General features: G+C 45.0%; 1 protein-coding gene across 1 annotated transcript in view; it reads left to right on the top strand.

The window, feature by feature from the left end:
* Positions 1 to 1177, top strand: part of LOC138467322 (vomeronasal type-2 receptor 26-like) — a 520735-nt gene extending 519558 nt beyond the window's left edge. Inside the window, exon 4 of the mRNA XM_069607300.1 lies at positions 270 to 1177. Within this exon, the coding sequence (XP_069463401.1) occupies positions 270 to 1177 (908 nt within the window). The remainder of the gene's footprint in view (positions 1 to 269) is intronic.
* The last annotated feature ends 17554 nt before the right edge of the window (positions 1178 to 18731 follow it).

The raw sequence follows: 18731 nt of genomic DNA, 5'->3' as shown, positions 1-18731 counted from the left end.
AAGTGCTCTGAGCAGGCTGAAGTCCTGTATAATAGTAAAGTGGTTTGGTCTCGTGGCTCTGACCATGATGGAATCAGACACTTTCTATGTACACATATTTACAGTCAGTGAGTAGACTCCAAGTCTAAACGTTTCAGAGAAGTCAAGATTGACAGACTGTCACAGAACATCTTCATTTTTTCTATTTCAGCACTTGTTCTCTTCCTGTTTACCTTACCTTTTATTCTAATAAGCTTGTGTGACACTGAACTGTATTATTTTCTATGTAGATATGGAAAACTGCATAACGTGCCCACAAGACCAGTGGTCCAATGAAAGACGAGATGCCTGCATTCCACGGATCATAGAGTTCCTGTCCTATGAGGATCCTCTGGGTGTGGCCTTATCTTTCATTGCAAGTTTCTTCTTCATCCTCACTGCTGGTGTGCTGGGAATCTTTATTAAATACCGCAACACCCCCCTAGTTAAAGCCAATAACCGGGATCTCAGCTACGCCCTCCTCCTCTCCCTCATGCTGTGCTTCCTCTGTTCTCTTCTGTTTATTGGACGTCCTTCAAAGGCATCCTGCCTCCTCCGACAAACCTCCTTCAGCATCATCTTCACAACTGCTGTATCTTCTGTTCTTGGAAAAACCATCACCCTCATCATCGCCTTTAAAGCCACAAAGCCTGGCAGCATGTTCAGGAGGTGGGTGGGCACCCGAGTATCGAGATGTCTGCTGCTTCTCTGCACGCTGGTGCAGGTGTTGATCTGCACCGTGTGGCTCATTCGCTCTGCCCCGTTCCCAGACATTGACACAAAATCAGAGTCTGGAAAGATGATCTTACAGTGCAACGAAGGCTCCGTCATTGGGTTGTATTCTGTGGTTGGTTACATGGGATTTTTGGCTCTTCTGAGCTTTATTGTTGCCTCCATAGCTAGAAAGTTACCAGATAGTTTTAACGAGGCCCAGCTTATCACCTTCAGCATGCTACTGTTCTGCAGTGTCTGGATCGGCTTCATCCCAGCCTACCTGAGCACCAAGGGTAGGTACATGGTGGCCGTGGAGATCTTCGCCATTCTGACTTCCAGTGCTGGACTCCTGGGATGTATCTTCTTCCCCAAATGCTACATTATTTTTCTGAGGCCTGAGCGGAACACCAAACAGTACCTAATGGAGAAACACACAAAGACTTGAGACCTCTGGGAGTTCTTTATGATATGACCCAGCTAATTAATGACCAAGAACCTTATTTAGAACAGAGCATCATTCAACAAGGCTACTTTTTCATTACAAATTTGATTTCTTTTGTTATTTTTGAACAGCCAACCTAGCAACATATGAACAGGGTTATTTTAAATGTCAGCTTAATTAGCTGGATCAACAGCAGATGCTAACACTTGCATGAACGTTGGACTCTCCATTTTGTTTTGATTGTTTTGTGCATGTGTTAAGAAAAAGGCTCAGGAATTTGCACCATCCCAAGTTCCAGTACCTTTTTACACTCCTAATGCAAGAGAAGAGGTAATGCTGGCTGTCATGTACATGCACAGCATTGGGCATTACCACAAATCGCTATCAATCAATTGCACATGGTTCTTACAGGTGGAAAAACAGGTGGAATCCATAGGGATTCAAGACGTGCCATTGTCATCAATGTTATGGGCTTGCATATTTTCTGGACGGAGCGGAGCAGACTTTTCAGTCCGTGCAGAAAGTGGTGTGCAAAATGGCCTACATCTCAATAAAGAGGCAGAGAGAAAATACACTCCTGATCACTCATAACTCACTTTAAAATGAGGCCAAAAGCATTTATCTTCCTCCTCACAGTGAACATTTATTAACCAAAAATGAAATAGTACATGAGCCGATTCCCAGTTATTACCACCAGTTTCAAGTGCCCCGTCACCTATTACTCTTGAATTCCAATATCACATCTCAGAATTTTCCAGATAATCGTGGCATTGTCATGTGGATCATAAGTGCTCCACACAACTTGCAATTGTTCTTTTGAGGCTCAAAATGATCCTTGTGACCTTGAAGTCACCACTTAATCTTTCTGAGATTTGGGAATGCTACTACAAGCCTTACCACTGTTCTAGACTCATTGCAATGGCCCTCACATCCAATGAGAATCCACTCATGATCTATTTACAAAGAGATTGCGCAGGGCCTACGCATCAGCCCACTGTCCCTCAAAGGTTCCTTAGAATCTCTGAAATGCCCTTCCTAAGAAATTAAGTTGCAACTACTAATCCAATCTGAAAATAATAATGCAATTCTTTTCCATCACTTCTTTCTTGATGCACCTTGCTTCTAAGCACTTTATTAATAGGAGTTATGGGTTTTTCCAGTACTCAATGTATTGACTACAAAAGGACGAAAGCCTTACTTGACCCTGTCTGGATCTGTGTCCTGTAGGCTGAACATAGATATCTAGGGCAAGCACTTAATATAGAGATACCTTACCAGCAAATCATTGATAACAAAAATACTCTTTATATGTTGTCAGTGTCCAGTCAAAGGATCGATTATAAAAGGCTCGAATGCAAAAGGTGAGAGTCAATAGGGTCGAAAAGCAAAGGTTCGAATTTTTATTTTTGATTTATATATTTATTTTTGGTTTTCTGTGTGGTAAAAAAAGTGGTTTTTAGCACAAAAACAGGGCTTGGGGGGACCCCCCACCAAAAAAAAAAAAATATTAAAAAAAATAATACATTTTTTTGAACCTTTTGTTTTCGAGACTATTGTCTCGAACCTTTTGTAATTCGACCCTTTGCAGTCGATCCTTTGTCCTATAACCATGTTGTCCATATGCTCCTTGTGCAGATGAGAAGTGAATTAGAAGCCCTCTCTAAGAAACAGATTATATGTGAAGCTTGTCCCACACTCCATATATTTCATGTGACCTTGGCTCTGGCACCCATATAACATTCTATAACTATCGTCCATGCAGAGAGACAGGTCCATCAAAGGTCAAAGCCCACCATTCCCTAATGCTCTCCATCCATCCCACAGCCTCCAAACAAAGTACTCACTCTTCAAAAAACACCTAGAAAATAGACTCTTTAGAAAGGTCTTCAACTAGAAACAGATGTCATTGGAACACAAGAGATCTTTCTGTAGCTCTGGCCAAGTTTGTAAATCAAGGTTTGATCAACTGAATTGTGTAGCTCAAATATGTCACAGATGATGTCATAAGGATCAACCTGGTGAAATTGTTTGTTTTTGTTTTGAATTTGTTTTGTTCCTCCCTGTTCCCCCACCCTCTTGTCTTATTGTGCCTTGAAACACTTGTGCATAGGCACATTATAAATACCCAATAAATAAATAAATACAATGAAACTAGCTTTTCAGATGGTGGAGAAAACTACTTACATCTGTTGAAAGGGAACCTCCTAGGTGGGGCTACCAATTATTATATCATCAATGCACTGATTGCGTATTCTTCTCAGAGAGTGGAGTAACTTGCTGCAGCTGTTGTAAGAGATCCTCCCAGGTGGTATACCAATGATTATATCATCAAGGTATGTGCTTGAGTATTCTTCACAGAGGATGGAGTAAACTATGTGTAACTGTTGTAAGAGATCCTCTTGTGTCAGGCTACCAATGATTATATCATCAAGGTATGTGCTTGTGCATCTGTTGGAAACTTTAGAGTAAGGTGAGATGCATTCAAAGCGCTATGATGGTCCAGGGAGGAGGGGGACGTGAGAAGACCACCTCCAAGCATAAAATACCCCACTCCAATATAACCATATATAGTCTTTCCACACATTACAGCATAGGGCATGAGAAGTATTGCCATTTTTGCGTAGATATTAGTAACCATAGGTAGAAGGTAAGGCATGTGTGGCAAATGCACTATGCCCAAATTGCGAGACAAGGCAAATCTCCAGCCAGGCACGAGCTCCCATGAGGATAGGCCACACCGTCAACCGCTACAACATCTATTAATTGTTCTAACAGTGTAGCAAAGATGCCTGAGAGTAATGTTCCCTACAAGGCTGTGATCACAGACCGGCACCTGGTGTGCATGTTACCTCACACTGGCAAAAGCATGACCCACCCATCCCCAGGCAACCACGAGTTATAGCCCATACAACTGACTAACCTTAAGATCCCTGAGTTCCATGGCAACAGATGCCCCTTGACCACCAGCCCCATAAAAAGTCTTAATATGTTGAAAGAGGATGAACAGGGCACGTTGTTGAAGCGACAATCATGTGATTTGTATTGTGAGGTGCTGGGGGGGATACATTATAATTCAAAATGAGTGCGAAGAACTTGGAGCCAGATGGCACGGAAGGGAGTGAGTGAAATGTGTGTGTGAAGGTTAGAGTGCCCCAGTACCTCCTTTGTGCTCGTTTTAAGGCCTGTCAAGTGCACAGTATGAGTGATAAAGTAGTCGTATAGTAGGAGTATAATTAATTTGCTCTTTGACCTTCAACGTGAGAAGATGATCACTACAGCACCCACGTGACGGAAGACGGACGGATTGGGCTGGAACCAATGGCATGGCATCCTTTATGGCGCAGGCGGTTCCTGGATAGGCACACATCAACCAGCCGCGTGGATTTTATTTTATTGCGTCATGTATGACAATGGCGGTCATTACAAGTTAGCGGGGCAGGGAACTACGGTACCGGTAAGTTCTGTGGGTGGGCGCTCTCCCGTCCGCCAGGTCTAACCTGGTGGACGAAACGGCACCAGCCCGCAGAGCATGCCTGTAGCACTGGCACCATTACAAATGGTGCTGGTGCTACAGGCATCCCCATTACAATTGAGCCCTATAAGGCTCAAATGTGAATGGGAAGCATTTTTTACCAGCACCCGCGAATGGGCAAGTACCGGGGCCGGCAAAGCCGTAATGACCCGGTAATTGCCCATTCACAGGTTCCAGTAATATTACGAGTTTGGCTTCAGCTGTGCCGGTTTCACCAGCATGGCTACCGACAAACTCGTAATGATGCCCAATGTTTTTCTTTACAAGATTCTGCTTGTACTACTTTTTGGAAGAACGTTCTTAGCAGCAGAGTTCTTTGCTGTTGCTCCCATCTGCATGTGAGATTAAAACTTGTTGTCCTTACAAGATTGACTTGGGCCTTTCTTCCCTAGCAGGCTGTATTCTCTCTGGTGTGGTGAGCGTTCAGGAACTTGCCTTCAGTTGGTGATCCTGATGTGATCCCAGTGCCCCTCGTATTTGTGGAGGCTTCCATGTTGCTTCTCCAGAAGGATCCACGGCCACCTAAAGCGACCGGTCCCGAAAAAACATGTGTTCCGAGCGGTTTAGCAGAAGCCATTTTAAGAGAAGTCCTCTCTGCTCTTTGAAGCGGGCGCCACTCCGAGGAGAGTGCACACCAGTGTTGGAAACCCATGACAGATGAGTTCGGGTGAGCATGCACATGTGAGTAGACTCTTGTAAGAGATAACACATAGGGCACAGATGTATGGGGAAGTGTGAGATGTGTGAGCACGTGGAGAGTGAGATTGTTGATGTGACGTAGGTGAGTTTAGGATTATTTGTTGTTAAAATTTGTACTAGGAAGAGAGTATTTCGGTAAGGCATAATAAGTTAATGCAAAGGTAAGGCAGGGAGCCCCTCCTCAAAAGGGGAGGGATGGTGGTACCACAAGACAATATATTATTTGATGGAGGAATATAGAAATAAAACTAGTGGTCTCATAATAGGCCTGGAATAACTAGTGGTTGTTATTTTATTGCATTATAGTCATGTTTTATTGGACAAAGAAAAGGCCCTAGAAGGGGCGGTAACTGTGTGCATCACAGTGTGGTGTGGCATTGGATTGTTTCGTGGAGTGGTGTATGTTTGCAAGGAAGGGGGGCAGAAAAGGGTAGGGGTTGATTTTCTTTTCCTGTTACAAGCAAGCGGCAGCGTGTACGGCGCATCAGCAGGACTTTGTGGGTCAGTAAGAGATAGATATCACTAGCATGGGGGGTGGAACACCAATAGAACATATGTATAAGGCCCTGTAACAGTATCATGACAGGGTGGAGAAATATCATAAGCAGTGGATTGCAGAGACAGGAGTAGGGGGGTGCCCTGCCCATGGCCAGTGCAGGGCTCACACAACAAGAGCATCTTGGAACACATGTCCACATTTTTAGCAACTAAGTATAAGCTACAGAAGAGAAAGGACATTTTAGATCTCTGGCGTATTTTTGAAGACACAGAAGATCCAGGGAATGTAGTAGAGGCTCAGATAAAGAAAGATAGAAAGTGCAGGAAGGGAGAAGGAGAGAGCGTGGCACCAGTGGAGTGCTGGGGATTATATGCCTTGACAGCATATCCCTCAGAAAGGTACACAAATCCAATATATGTACCTGTTGCAACAGGGACCCCTCCTGCTATGGTAAGGACCCCTTCAGCACCGGTAACGCCAAAGGCTACTGCTCTCCCACCCGCATATGCAAACCTGCCTGAAGTATCAGCATCCACGGGTGTAAGGTCAAGAGAGTTTGAAAACAGGTTGGCGGGGTTGTTAATAGAATTGAACAAGATACAAGAATCCTCAAGAGAGGTGAGGGATGCAGGGGGGCTGGAAGGTGGAGCAGGAGAATGGAAAGCAGGATATTAGTTGTTTAGAATGAATCAGGGAGGAATACAAAAAGTATGTGTTGAAAAGGAAGGATGCGGGGCTAAGTGGACACATTTCAGATCAGATACACTGGTGGGAAATGAAGAGGGGGAGGATGGTAGTGACCTGTTCACTGAGGACCAGGGCGAAGAAGAAAACAGGGGTGAAGTGTTGGCTAATAGTACCCCCCAAGCAGTAGGGACAGGGGTTAGGGGCAGGTTGAGGAATAGGACCGGCCGGATGGCGACAGTAAGAAAAAGGGGAGGTATGAAGAAGGGTATGAGAAGTAGGGTAAAGATGCAGATGCCCCTGATACATAAGGGGGCAGGGAGAACACATTGTGTGCCCTGGCCCCAGATGGATAAGAATCATTTAATTAAGGCCCTCTCACTGCTCACTGCAGGGGCGAGTAAGTGTATATATACATATGAAAAGCAAACAGCAGGGTTGCTATAATTGAGGACCAGGCTGGGGATGTGTGGGTTAAAGCTGGATATAGGGGTATAACCCTGGGGAATGATCAGCATGATGGAGCACCATTTACTGGAATCAGAGCACAAGTCTGGGATGTGTTACGGAGGGCTTATCCGGATACCCCTGATTTACAGTCCCTGATGCAGTGTACAAAGGGGGATGATAAGGATCCAGCTAAATTCATTCTTACATTGCAAGAGATGTGGAAGGCTGAGATGGGAGGACTGTTGGATCGTTCAATCTCATTCTTAAATTTTATTGTAAAGAGAGGATTGCCAAAGGAAGTGCAGAAGGCCTTAGATTAAATTGTAGGTATTGAGGCAAAGGGGTGGCAGGAAATACAGAGCATAATAGTGCATCATTTTAAAGGGATTAAAGAATGGGTGATGGAAACAGCTCAGAGACGTCAGGCGGAGGAAGCAAAATGGATAGCAAAGAAATTGGCAAAGGTTGCCATTGAGGTGCCTGTGTCTATGCCTGTACAGGTAGAGGGGACAGAAAGTACTCAATAAGTTGTGAGCGCCACTATTGCTGTGCTCTGGGCTGAAGCAGGAAAAGGACAGTGGGATGGGGACAACAGTATCCCGGTCCACAGTGCCAACAAGAAGGGCTGCAGTGAGGAAGAGAGGGATTTCGAGGAGTAAGAGGAGGATGTTTTAGACCATCCCAATGTTGGAATTATTTAAGGTGGGAGCATTTCACAAGGGAATGCAGGAGCAGGTCTGCAGTGGGGTTTAATTACAGATCACAGCAACAGGGCCAAGTGCCCCAATGGCTAGGGTATCCATAACAGGGCCAAGGATATCAGAACCAAGGGTACCCACAAGGGCAGCACCAAACATATAATCAGCAGCCTCAAGCAGCTGATATGCAAGTGCTGCATTTGCTACAGCAACAGCAGGGGAGTGCTGCCCTGGTAAGCAGGGTAACAAGTGGGACTACTTCTCCCTTTTGGAGGAGCAGCTGTGATGGGGGCCAACCCCTTCTTGTTTCCTGGAACAAACACATAACCTGATTAGGGCAGCCCACAGAGAGCACTCGTGTGTCCGGTCTTGTCAACAACCATCTACCATGAAGAGGAACCTTCTCAGGTGGTGGCAGAGATAGGAGATAAACAGTTCCTATTTATGGTGGACTCAGGTGCAACAAAATCATGTATCAAGGAGTGAAACTTTCCCGTATCAGGAAAATATCTTGGCACACAGGGATTCTCTGGGGCTATTTCCAAGGTTCCATACACTGAGGAGCTGGACGTAAAGGTGGGAGGGAGGTAGTGTGGGTGCCCTTACTACATTCTGAAAGTGTCCCTGTTAATTTGCTAGGCAGAGACCTGCTCAGCAAATTGACAATATATTTACAGATAGTGGTATAGTTTGCTCCACGCCTGGGATGTGTGCTATAAGAGCGATGTTGATAATATACACAATGACAAGGGAAGTGGTGGTCCGTGGGATTAATTTATGGTATTGCTGGGCTTGTGGTGCCCCAGATTGCCAAACATTGTTGGCGAGTTCCCACTGATTTTATCTTCCGTCCAGCAGTGTCACCTGAGGTGGTGGCAGGAACAATATTGTCGCTGGATTTGCAGGGGTTGTTGGTTTGCGACAGAGGGTTGTCGTGTTCGGAACTGACAGCGATGGGTGTGAGGGGCTTTCGACCAGTATGCAACCGTAAGTGTTGCACTAGCTGTTTCTCATTTGCCAGCTTCTCGTCATTAGACTCACCTATAAGGCAAACAATTATCACGTACAACATTGTTGTTTAAACAGTTACAGTTTAAAATATCTTCAAAATATAACTATGTATATTGGCATCTTACTCCTCTTATTTTACTCACTGGTAGGTGGTTATATTTAGGTGTACTTGAGCTGATTGCTCCCCCAGATCACGATGACACAGTCCAATTCAAATGGATATTTCTCGTTGGAAAATCCCAATGCCTTGGAGCTACAAGTGAATATCAACGTACTCGATTATAAAGGCAATTTGCCTCAAAGTATCAAAAAAAAAGCTGTATCAGTTTACAAATGGTACATAGGTCTCCCACGAGCTTGCTTTGACAGGGTCTTAATTCGTTTGCCCCACCGCTATGCTGTCCGTGTTAAATCTGAAACAAGCCACAAGGTGAAAATTAGGCACCTGAATGTTTTTTTCAATAGGCCTGCAGTGTCTTAGTCAACAATGTAATAGGGGAAATCCCTTACCAGATTTGCACCTGCAGAGTTTCTTTCTAGTGCAACGCGGTAAACAAAGTGTTTCGTGATATCCGCATTATACAAAAAGCCTGTTGTGATGTGATCACGCTACATGCCGATGTAATTATCGTCATGCGTCCGCAATGTTTAATGACACTATTCGGCTGCAATGAGGACCACTCCATACACGCCATGAGTGTAGTACCGTGTGCAGGATGCCCAAATGACCATTGATTAATCCATGTAAGCCTCAATACGTACAAGGAAGCTAATTAACGTGCATCCTCAAATTATCTGTGTTACCAGGCCTTGCAATAGGGTTGGCTGTTAGGCATATGGCACGATCATGTGCCATCATAGGGCCTAAAATGAGTTTTAATACACCCATAAGCATTAAGAATGCAATGGTATAAACACCTTAATGTTTATCATAGTGACTTTCATCATGGCTATGCCCATAGGTTTGTGTAATGTGCAAAAGACCTATTAATAGAGCCGTCAGTGGGTAGATATAAATCTGACTGGTCACATACAACACAAAGCAAAACAAGTAGTACATTACAAATATGAAAAGAGGACCCAGGTCCAATCCTCAACATCCCTGTATCCAATAAATACATTTGACTGAAGTTGCATCCGATAAAAGTATGTATCATATTATCTTAAATGACAATGTAGTAAGGCTTTGCAGAATCCATCACATATTCTATGTATTACATGCTCTCAAATGCCAATGTTTCAACACTTTACAAAATCCATCACTTCTTATATGCAGTTGTTATATGCCCTTCTAGAGAGTGCAAGACTCGAATGATGAAACACCATAGCTTTAGTTGACATTGTGCCACCCAATGTTCTCATTGAGTCCTGATATATGGCTTTTTGTCAGAAAAAAAGAGTTTCTTTTAAAAAAACTCTGTTTATTAGCATTTGTTTTTCAAACTGAACCAATGTGCCAACTTAACACAAATCCCTAAACAGTGGTTCAGGTATGTCACATTGAGTCGAAGTGCAGATCCAAACATCCTGCATAGACCATGGGAAGTAGAGCGGCCAGGTATAAACCCAGATTGGTCAGCCTTTCCCAGGTTCTGCATCAGGAGAGCCAACATGGACGCTAATATTTTGGCTAACATTTTATTATCCAAGTTGATAAGAGATATGGATTGATAAGAGGAGCAGTCATTCAGAGACGTTTCTGGTTTGAGTAGCACCACCACCACTGCATCTCTCAGAGACTCTGCCAAATGATCATCCCTCAGGCTGTGATGATACATCTACAGTAGGTAGGGGGCAAGCTTCCCTGCGTAGCTGTACTTCCTTACAGCTCCAAACCTTATGCATGAAGTCAGCATTGAACTAAACTCTCCAATCATATTCCACCGGAATGAGGAGACCTCCTTACGGCTCCATGCCTTGTGTATGAACTCAGCATTGAACCTATTAACATACATAGCCACATTCAATAGACTCGTAGTTGAAGCAGAATGGCCAGTGGAGAAGAGAACCACGTTATTTCATTGGGGTTGCGGGGAGAGCTCAAGGATGTTCTCGCACAAGTAGTGAACCCCCCGAAAGACTGCTCAGAATTCATTGACCTTGTTGTTCAACTGGATCATAGGTTGCAGGACCGAAGAGCAGATCGAACCAGACCGGACCCTCGCCCCATGTATGTGCGTTCAAAGGACAATATTGCCCGCACAGCGGAAGGTTCAGGAGAACCAATGCAAATCGGGGGGGTCAGATCCCCCTTGGCTAAAGCGGAAAGGAATAAAAGGAGACAGCAGCAGTTATGTCTGTACTGTGGAAGGTCAGGTCATTTCCTTAAAGAGTGCCCTGTGAAGCCACTGAGGAGGATGGTAGGGGCCACAGACAAGGAATATACCATCAAGGAATCGGAAAACTACCCAGCCCGGCAAGTGTAGGGGTCCACTTGTCGAGCAAAGAAAGTGAACTACAGACCTCCCATTTTGCACTATCTGTGGTCTTGATCAATCACCAACAACCATCTCGGATACACACAGTAAGAGCGTACATTGACAGTGGAGCCATTGGGAATTACATCAACCAGGATCTTGCAGCAAAGATGGGGCTTGCGTTACGCCCTAAATCAACCACCGACACTATTACCACTGTCAACGGCACGGAAATAGCTTCTGATCCAGTATCCCAATGCACTGCAGCTTTAACCCTTCTGTGCCAGGATGGACACCAAGAATCTATCGTTTTCGACCTCATTAAGGCACCACAGTTCCGGTTGATTTTGGGAATGCCATGGTTGGTAGCTCATAATCCTTGAATCGATTGGCGAGCAAAAGAATTGGCCTTTCCCGAGACCTGCGCCCACACATGTTATGGCCAAGAGAAACAACCAATAGACACCAGAACCTCCACGCTTGTGACTGTGGCAATCGGCACCCTACCAAGTGAATACCAGGACTTTCAAGATGTCTTTCAGAAAGAACAGGCTAATATCCTGCCACCGCATAGACCATACGATTGCCAAATCGACCTGATACCCGGCACACAAATCCCTTGTGGGCGAATTTACGCACTCACGGAACCAGAAAACCAGCACCTGAAGGCCTATCTTGACCACTACCTGGCCAACGGGTTCATCCATCCCTCAAGGCCTGCAGCAGCCAGTCCTCTATTCTTCGTACCGAAAAAGGAGGGGGATTTGAGAACGTGCATCGACTATTGCGCACTGAATGAGATTACTGTAAAAAAACGCTACCCCCTGCCACTGATCGTGAATTGCTTGATCAAGTCAAAGATGCCCAAATCTACACAAAACTAGACCTGAGGGGGGCATATCACCTTGTTTGCGTAAAACAGGGGGACGAATTGAAAACTGCTTTTCGCACCAAATACGGCTTGTACGAATATCAAGTAATGCCCTTTGGCCTTTGCAATGCGCCTGCAGCATTTCAATACTTCATGAACGATGTCCTACGGGAATTGATTGATGTCTGTTTTCTAGTGTACATCGACAATATTCTAGTATATTCCGCATCAAAGCAGGACCACGTTAAACACGTCCGATCCGTATTGGAGAAACTCTGTCAACACCAGCTCTACACCAAGCTCGAAAAGTGCTCATTCCACGTCTCTGAGGTGGAATTCCTGGGCTTTATTCTGAGCCAGAATGTAATCTGAATGGATGTACACAAGGTAGATGCTATCCTGAACTGGCCATCCCCAAATTCATTCAAGGGGGTTCAAAGTATGCTGGGTTTTGGCTTTTGCAAACTTCTACCGCCGGTTCATCCCAGGATTTTCGCAAATCGTGCATCCCATCACGTCATTGGTAAGGAAAAGCAACAAAAAGTTCCAGTGGACAACAGAAGCCAAGGAAGCTTTCCAGGAACTCAAAGCAAGATTCACATCTGCCCCAATCTTACACCACCCTCGCCCTGATCTCCCATACCTGGTGGAAACGGATGCCTCAAGCATGGCTATGGGAGCCGTCCTCTCACAAATGGACCCCGAAACAGGCCAGTTACACCCTGTTGCCTTCTGGTCACGAAAATTCACACCCCCTGAACTCAATTACGCTATCACAGACAAAGAACTCCTGGCCATTAAGTCAGCCTTTAAGGCATGGCGGCACTACCTCTTGAGCGCCAGACACACAATCACCGTAATAACTGACCACCGGAACCTCCAGTACCTAAAATCGGCAAAGGCCCAATCCTCACGACAAATACGTTGGGCTCTTTTTTTTGCTGAATATGACTACGTGATTACAATTTGACCAGGGGTGAAAAACGGGAAGGCCGATGTCCTTTCCCGTATGGGGGTGGAAGAGCAAGGGTATCAGACCCCTGACCCAATAGCAATCATCCCGAGTGACAAACTCCTAGGAATCACAGCAACATTAACTCAGAAAGAATGACATGAAGAAATCCAAAATCTGATGAGTCTGGAGCAATTACAAGCGTGGAGTGCACAAGGAGAACATTACATGATAAAAGATCAGTTGCCCTACTTCAGGAATCGTGAAGTACCAAACCAAGAACTACGAGAACAAGTCATGTCCGGTTATCATGATTCCTTGATCAAGGGCCACCCCGGAATCGCTAAAACCCTAGCCAAGGTAAAATGAAATTATTGGTGGCCAACGTGGCGTAAAGACATTATCCGATTCATCCTATCTTGTGGAGTGTGTGCTAAAAACAAGTCATCCAAGCAGAAACCGGCTGGGCTATTACAACCATTGGAAATCCCACCAGCACCCTGGCACACGTTATCCCTCGATTTTATTACTGACTTACCACCCAGTCAAGGGTTTAACATTATTCTTGTGGTCGTGGACCTATTTTCAAAAATGGCACATTTCATTCCTCTTAAGGGGCTCCCAAATGCTTCCACTCTGACAAAGGTATTTCTTGAAGGCATCGTACGGCTCCATGGGTTTCCTTCAGTTTTGGTCTTTGATCTGATCGTGAATTGCTTGATCAAGTCAAAGATGCCCAAATCTACACAAAACTAGACCTGAGGGGGGCATATCACCTTGTTCGCGTAAAAAAGGGGGACGAATGGAAAACTGCTTTTCGCACCAAATACGGCTTGTACGAATATCAAGTAATGCCCTTTGGCCTTTGCAATGCGCCTGCAGCATTTCAATACTTCATGAACGATGTCCTACGGGAATTGATTGATGACTGTTTTCTAGTGTACATCGACAATATTCTAGTATATTCCGCATCAAAGCAGGACCACGTTAAACACGTCCGATCCGTATTGGAGAAACTCCGTCAACACCAGCTCTACAGCAAGCTCGAAAAGAGCTCATTCCACGTCTCTGAGGTGGAATTCCTGGGCTTTATTCTCAGCCCGAATGGAATCTGAATGGATGTACACAAGGTAGATGCTATCCTGAACTGATCATCCCCAAATTCATTCAAGGGGGTTCAAAGTATGCTGGGTTTTGGGTTTTGCAAACTTCTACCGCCGGTTCATCCCAGGATTTTCGCAAATCGTGCATCCCATCACGTCATTGGTAAGGAAAATCAACAAAAAGTTCCAGTGGACAACAGAAGCCAAGGAAGCTTTCCAGGAACTCAAAGCAAGATTCACATCTGCCCCAATCTTACACCACCTCGCCCTGATCTCCCATACCTGGTGGAAACGGATGCCTCAAGCATGGCTATGGGAGCCGTCCTCTCACAAATGGACCCCAAAACAGGCCAGATACACCCTGTTGCCTTCTGGTCACGAAAATTCACACCCCCTGAACTCAATTACGCTATCACAGACAAAGAACTCCTGGCCATTAAGTCAGCCTTTAAGGCATGGCGGCACTACCTCTTGGGCGCCAGACACACAATCACCGTAATAACTGACCACCGGAACCTCCAGTACCTAAAAACGGCAAAGGCCCAATCCTCACGACAAATACGTTGGGCTCTTTTTTTGCTGAATATGACTACGTGATTACAATTCGACCAGGGGTGAAAAACGGGAAGGCCGATGTCCTTTCCCGTATGGGGGTGGAAGAGCAAGGGTATCAGACCCCTGACCCAATAGCAATCATCCCGAGTGACAAACTCCTAGGAATCACAGCAACCTTAACTCAGAAAGAATTACATGAAGAAATCCAAAACCTGATGAGTCTGGAGCAATTGCAAGCGTGGAGTGCACAAGGAGAACATTACATGATAAAAGATCAGTTGCCCTACTTCAGGAATCATGAAGTACCAAACCAAGAACTACTAGAACAAGTCATGTCCGGTTATCATGATTCCTTGATCAAGGGCCACCCCGGAATCGCTAAAACCCTAGCCAAGGTAAAACAAAATTATTGGTGGCCCACGTGGCGTAAAGACATTATCCAATTCATCCTATCTTGTGGAGTGTGTGCTAAAAACAAGTCATCCAAGCAGAAACCGGCTGGGCTATTACAACCATTGGAAATCCCACCAGCACCCTGGCACACGTTATCCCTCGATTTTATTACTGACTTACCACCCAGTCAAGGGTTTAACATTATTCTTGTGGTCGTGGACCTATTTTCAAAAATGGCACATTTCATTCCTCTTAAGGGGCTCCCAAATGCTTCCACTCTGACAAAGGTATTTCTTGAAGGCATCGTACGGCTCCATGGGTTTCCTTCAGTTTTGATCTCAGACCGAGGTACTCAATTCGTATCTGACTTCTGGAGAAAATGCTGCTCTATGGCCCAGATCGACATCAGGCTATCCACCAGTCACCATCCCCAAACGGAGGGTCAAACTGAGAGGACAAATCAGACGCTCGAGCAATATCTGTGTTGCATGTTACACCAAGCTGAAGGAAGCTGGTTCGACCTATTATGGATAGCTGAATATGCTTATAATAATTCAATAATTCCCTACACACCAGCACTGGGCAGACACCCTTTTATACCATGTATGGCAGGCACCCAGGTACTTCTGAGTTGGACGTTCCTACAACCCTGGAAATGCCAGCAGTCAAAACCTTGCACACGACCATTTCCCAAACCTTTAAAAGGGCAGCTGAACACCTACTTCAAGCTAAGAACCGCCAAAAGGAGTTTGCTAATCAACACCGAACAAAGGCCCCCAACTACCAAGTCGGAGACAAAGTCAGGCTGGCGTCTAAACACGTGTCAATTAATGGAACCCGAACTTTCCGTCCAAGATACCTGGGTCCATTCACCGTCACCTCCGTGATAAATCCTGTGGTGGTCAGACTAGCTTTGCCGTCAAACATGCATATTCATCCTGTGTTCCACGTGTTTCTCCTTAAACCTGTTCAACCTGGGACCCGGGTAGCAACGCCACCGCAGCCAGTAGTAGTCGCCGGGGAGCCAGAATTCAAAGTCAAGGACATCCTGGATTCAAAGTACGTCAGATCCAAATTATACTAATCAGTAGACTGGAAGGGGTATGGTCCACAAGACAGGACAAGGGAGCCTTGTGAGTTCATCCATGCGCCTCGCTTGCTTAGACGATTTAATCAAAACCATCCAAACAAACCAGGACCAGACAGAAGAGCCACCTTGAGAGGGGCCTTGGGGGGGAGTGCTGTCATGATTCCTGCCCCTCATGTCCCCAGCCCTCCAAGATGTCAGGCTGGAGCCAGGTCACGATCACCTACATGGCCCTCAAGGTCCTCTCCATCCCTCCAAAGACCTACTTAGAGTCAGACTTAGTGCTTGTGGTACCAGACTCACTCACTCCCACAGGATAACATTGGGGATTGGGCTTGTAGTGCATTGATGGGGACAAGATGGATGCCCCCACATATTTTGGTTCCCAGAACTGCATGTGCAGTCTAGTCTTTTGGATGTGGTTCAGCCCAGAGATACCTGGGATAACCAGAGACTATTTAAGCCACACCCAGGCTGAGAAACATGCTTTGAGTTTTCTGCACCTGCAGCGTGACACTCACCGTGTTGGTATCGGTCTCCAGTAGGCCTGCATCTTTATTCTGTGCTCAGCTCCTGCAAGAACAAGAACACTGTTAAGAACAGCCTTACCTTGCGGCGCTTCTGCCCATCATTCATCGCTCCTTCTGTTCTGCGGGCATCTTCGGCGGTGTCATTCCCATCCCGGCACGCCGCTTCCTAAGGAAAAGGGAAAAGAACAGAAAAAAAGGCATTAGTAACCATTCAGCAAATCTTCACTTATTTTTAAAGACTGTACGAGCTTCAAACGCTTACCTGAATCCCAGCCACTCTGGGGGAACTCTGTCTCCGGAACTTCTCATCCATCTACAAGAGGGAAAAGACACTCCAGGTTAGCGTGGAAACATCTAGAGGCGCTGTATACCGCACTTACTCACCGCATTTCTTCTTCATAACCGGCATCCACGCTGAAACTGTTGCGGCACCTAAAAGACACAGAAAAAGAACTCAATTCAATACAAATACGAAAGGGTTGCATCGTGCATTGTACTCTCACTCACCTTCAGAGCTACTCATCTCAGCAACACATCGCCATCCCCGGATCCGGCCATCATCTAAGGAAGGAAAGGAACGAAGTTAGAGAACTGTTCAAAAGTCTCATACTTACCTGTCGGACTCTTGCCAGTGTCAAGTAACTAGGCAGCAACAAGCCTGCATCAATCAACGTGCCCCTGCGCTGAAAGCAGGATAGAGAGCACACTTTCCAAGAAAACAAGGTGAGTTGTGGATCAAAGGGAAGGGTTGGACTCCGGGGAAGAAGGCATTAAAGCACACAGAGACAATAGGGAGTTAAACTCCACTAATCCTGTGTTTCAGGCCCAGTCTCCAGTCGAGTAGACTCCAGGGAAGGGTTTGAGGTCGTAAGAGGTCAGAACAGGCTGAGTGATGTCCCCGTGGATACCAGGTGAGCGTTACAGGTAGTCACATGGATATGTTTGAAAGCAAACAAATGAACCAAATGCTCCATTAACTAGTCCTTGGTCCACGTCAAGGTTACGTTTAAGCATTACTCTACAGCTTAAAGATGATTTTTAATATTTTCTCCAAACCAGCTGTGTTAGAGATAGAGTTTTGTAAGGGTTTTAGCTTTGTTCTGGCTTGTTAACACATGGGTAGTGTCATACCATGTACATCCAGTTTTTCTGTGGAGCAAATTTCAAGTGTTGGTTGCATTTCTTTTTTTAACATTGTTTCATTAAATTTTGAACAGGTTGCAAGAGTTGGCATCAATGACATACAGTTTACATTTTTGTGTGCTAATTGTTCCATGACATCAGTAGCACATGAATTACGGCCATAGAGAGCATGGAGGTGCCTGGTTTTTAATATAGATTGTGCTTCTTGAGATAGTACACCAACTCTAATACAAAGATGTTGGCGTTTGTGAGGTCTGCAGACTGACGGATGTTTTCAGTTAATTCTCTGTATTGGAAATGTTGCCAAAGGTTGACATTTCCGATGCTGCCAAGAGTTTTATGGCATAGTTTGTGCCCTAAGGTTTTAAAAACAGGTTCACCTTTAACTGGTGTTAATTGAAGAAGATCTCTGAAAACTATAATGTGTTTTTCTCCAAATAGTTCATCATAGTCTGTTAAGGCTAACATTAGATTGGAAACCATGCTTACTTCATCTATTAGCAGCATTTTAATTTGTTTGAAAACTCTGCGTAGTTCCATCACAGCTTCTGGAGAAAGTGTTTAATAGTCTAATTCTGCCTCATTTGCTAGTAGTGGCTAGCCAAGTGGTTCTTGGCTTCCTGATACAGAAGGTTGACTACTGTCATGAGTGTCCATATCTAGTTGCACCTGGAGTTCTTCTTCTTGTTGCTGTTCATTGTGCAACATTGTTTTGTACTCTGTAAAGTTTACGTCTGTTATAGTGCTTTCATTTGCTTTGAAAGCGTCTTCATAGGAGTCATAGGTATCTGATAAATCTTCTTCTTTTCTCCATGGTTTAAAAAGCTGTGGCAGGGATATGTAATAGTTATTTATGTTGAGGAGTTTTTAATAACAATTTGATATGATTAATTAAGCTTTGTTTGGTAAGTTTCACTAAGCTTCCATCCCAAT

The sequence above is a fragment of the Ambystoma mexicanum genome, chromosome 4q (assembly GCF_040938575.1).
Source record: "Ambystoma mexicanum isolate Mex_15411 chromosome 4q, UKY_AmexF1_1, whole genome shotgun sequence".
Taxonomy (NCBI): Eukaryota; Metazoa; Chordata; class Amphibia; order Caudata; family Ambystomatidae; genus Ambystoma; species Ambystoma mexicanum.
This window is presented reverse-complemented; position numbering and strand designations above follow the sequence as displayed.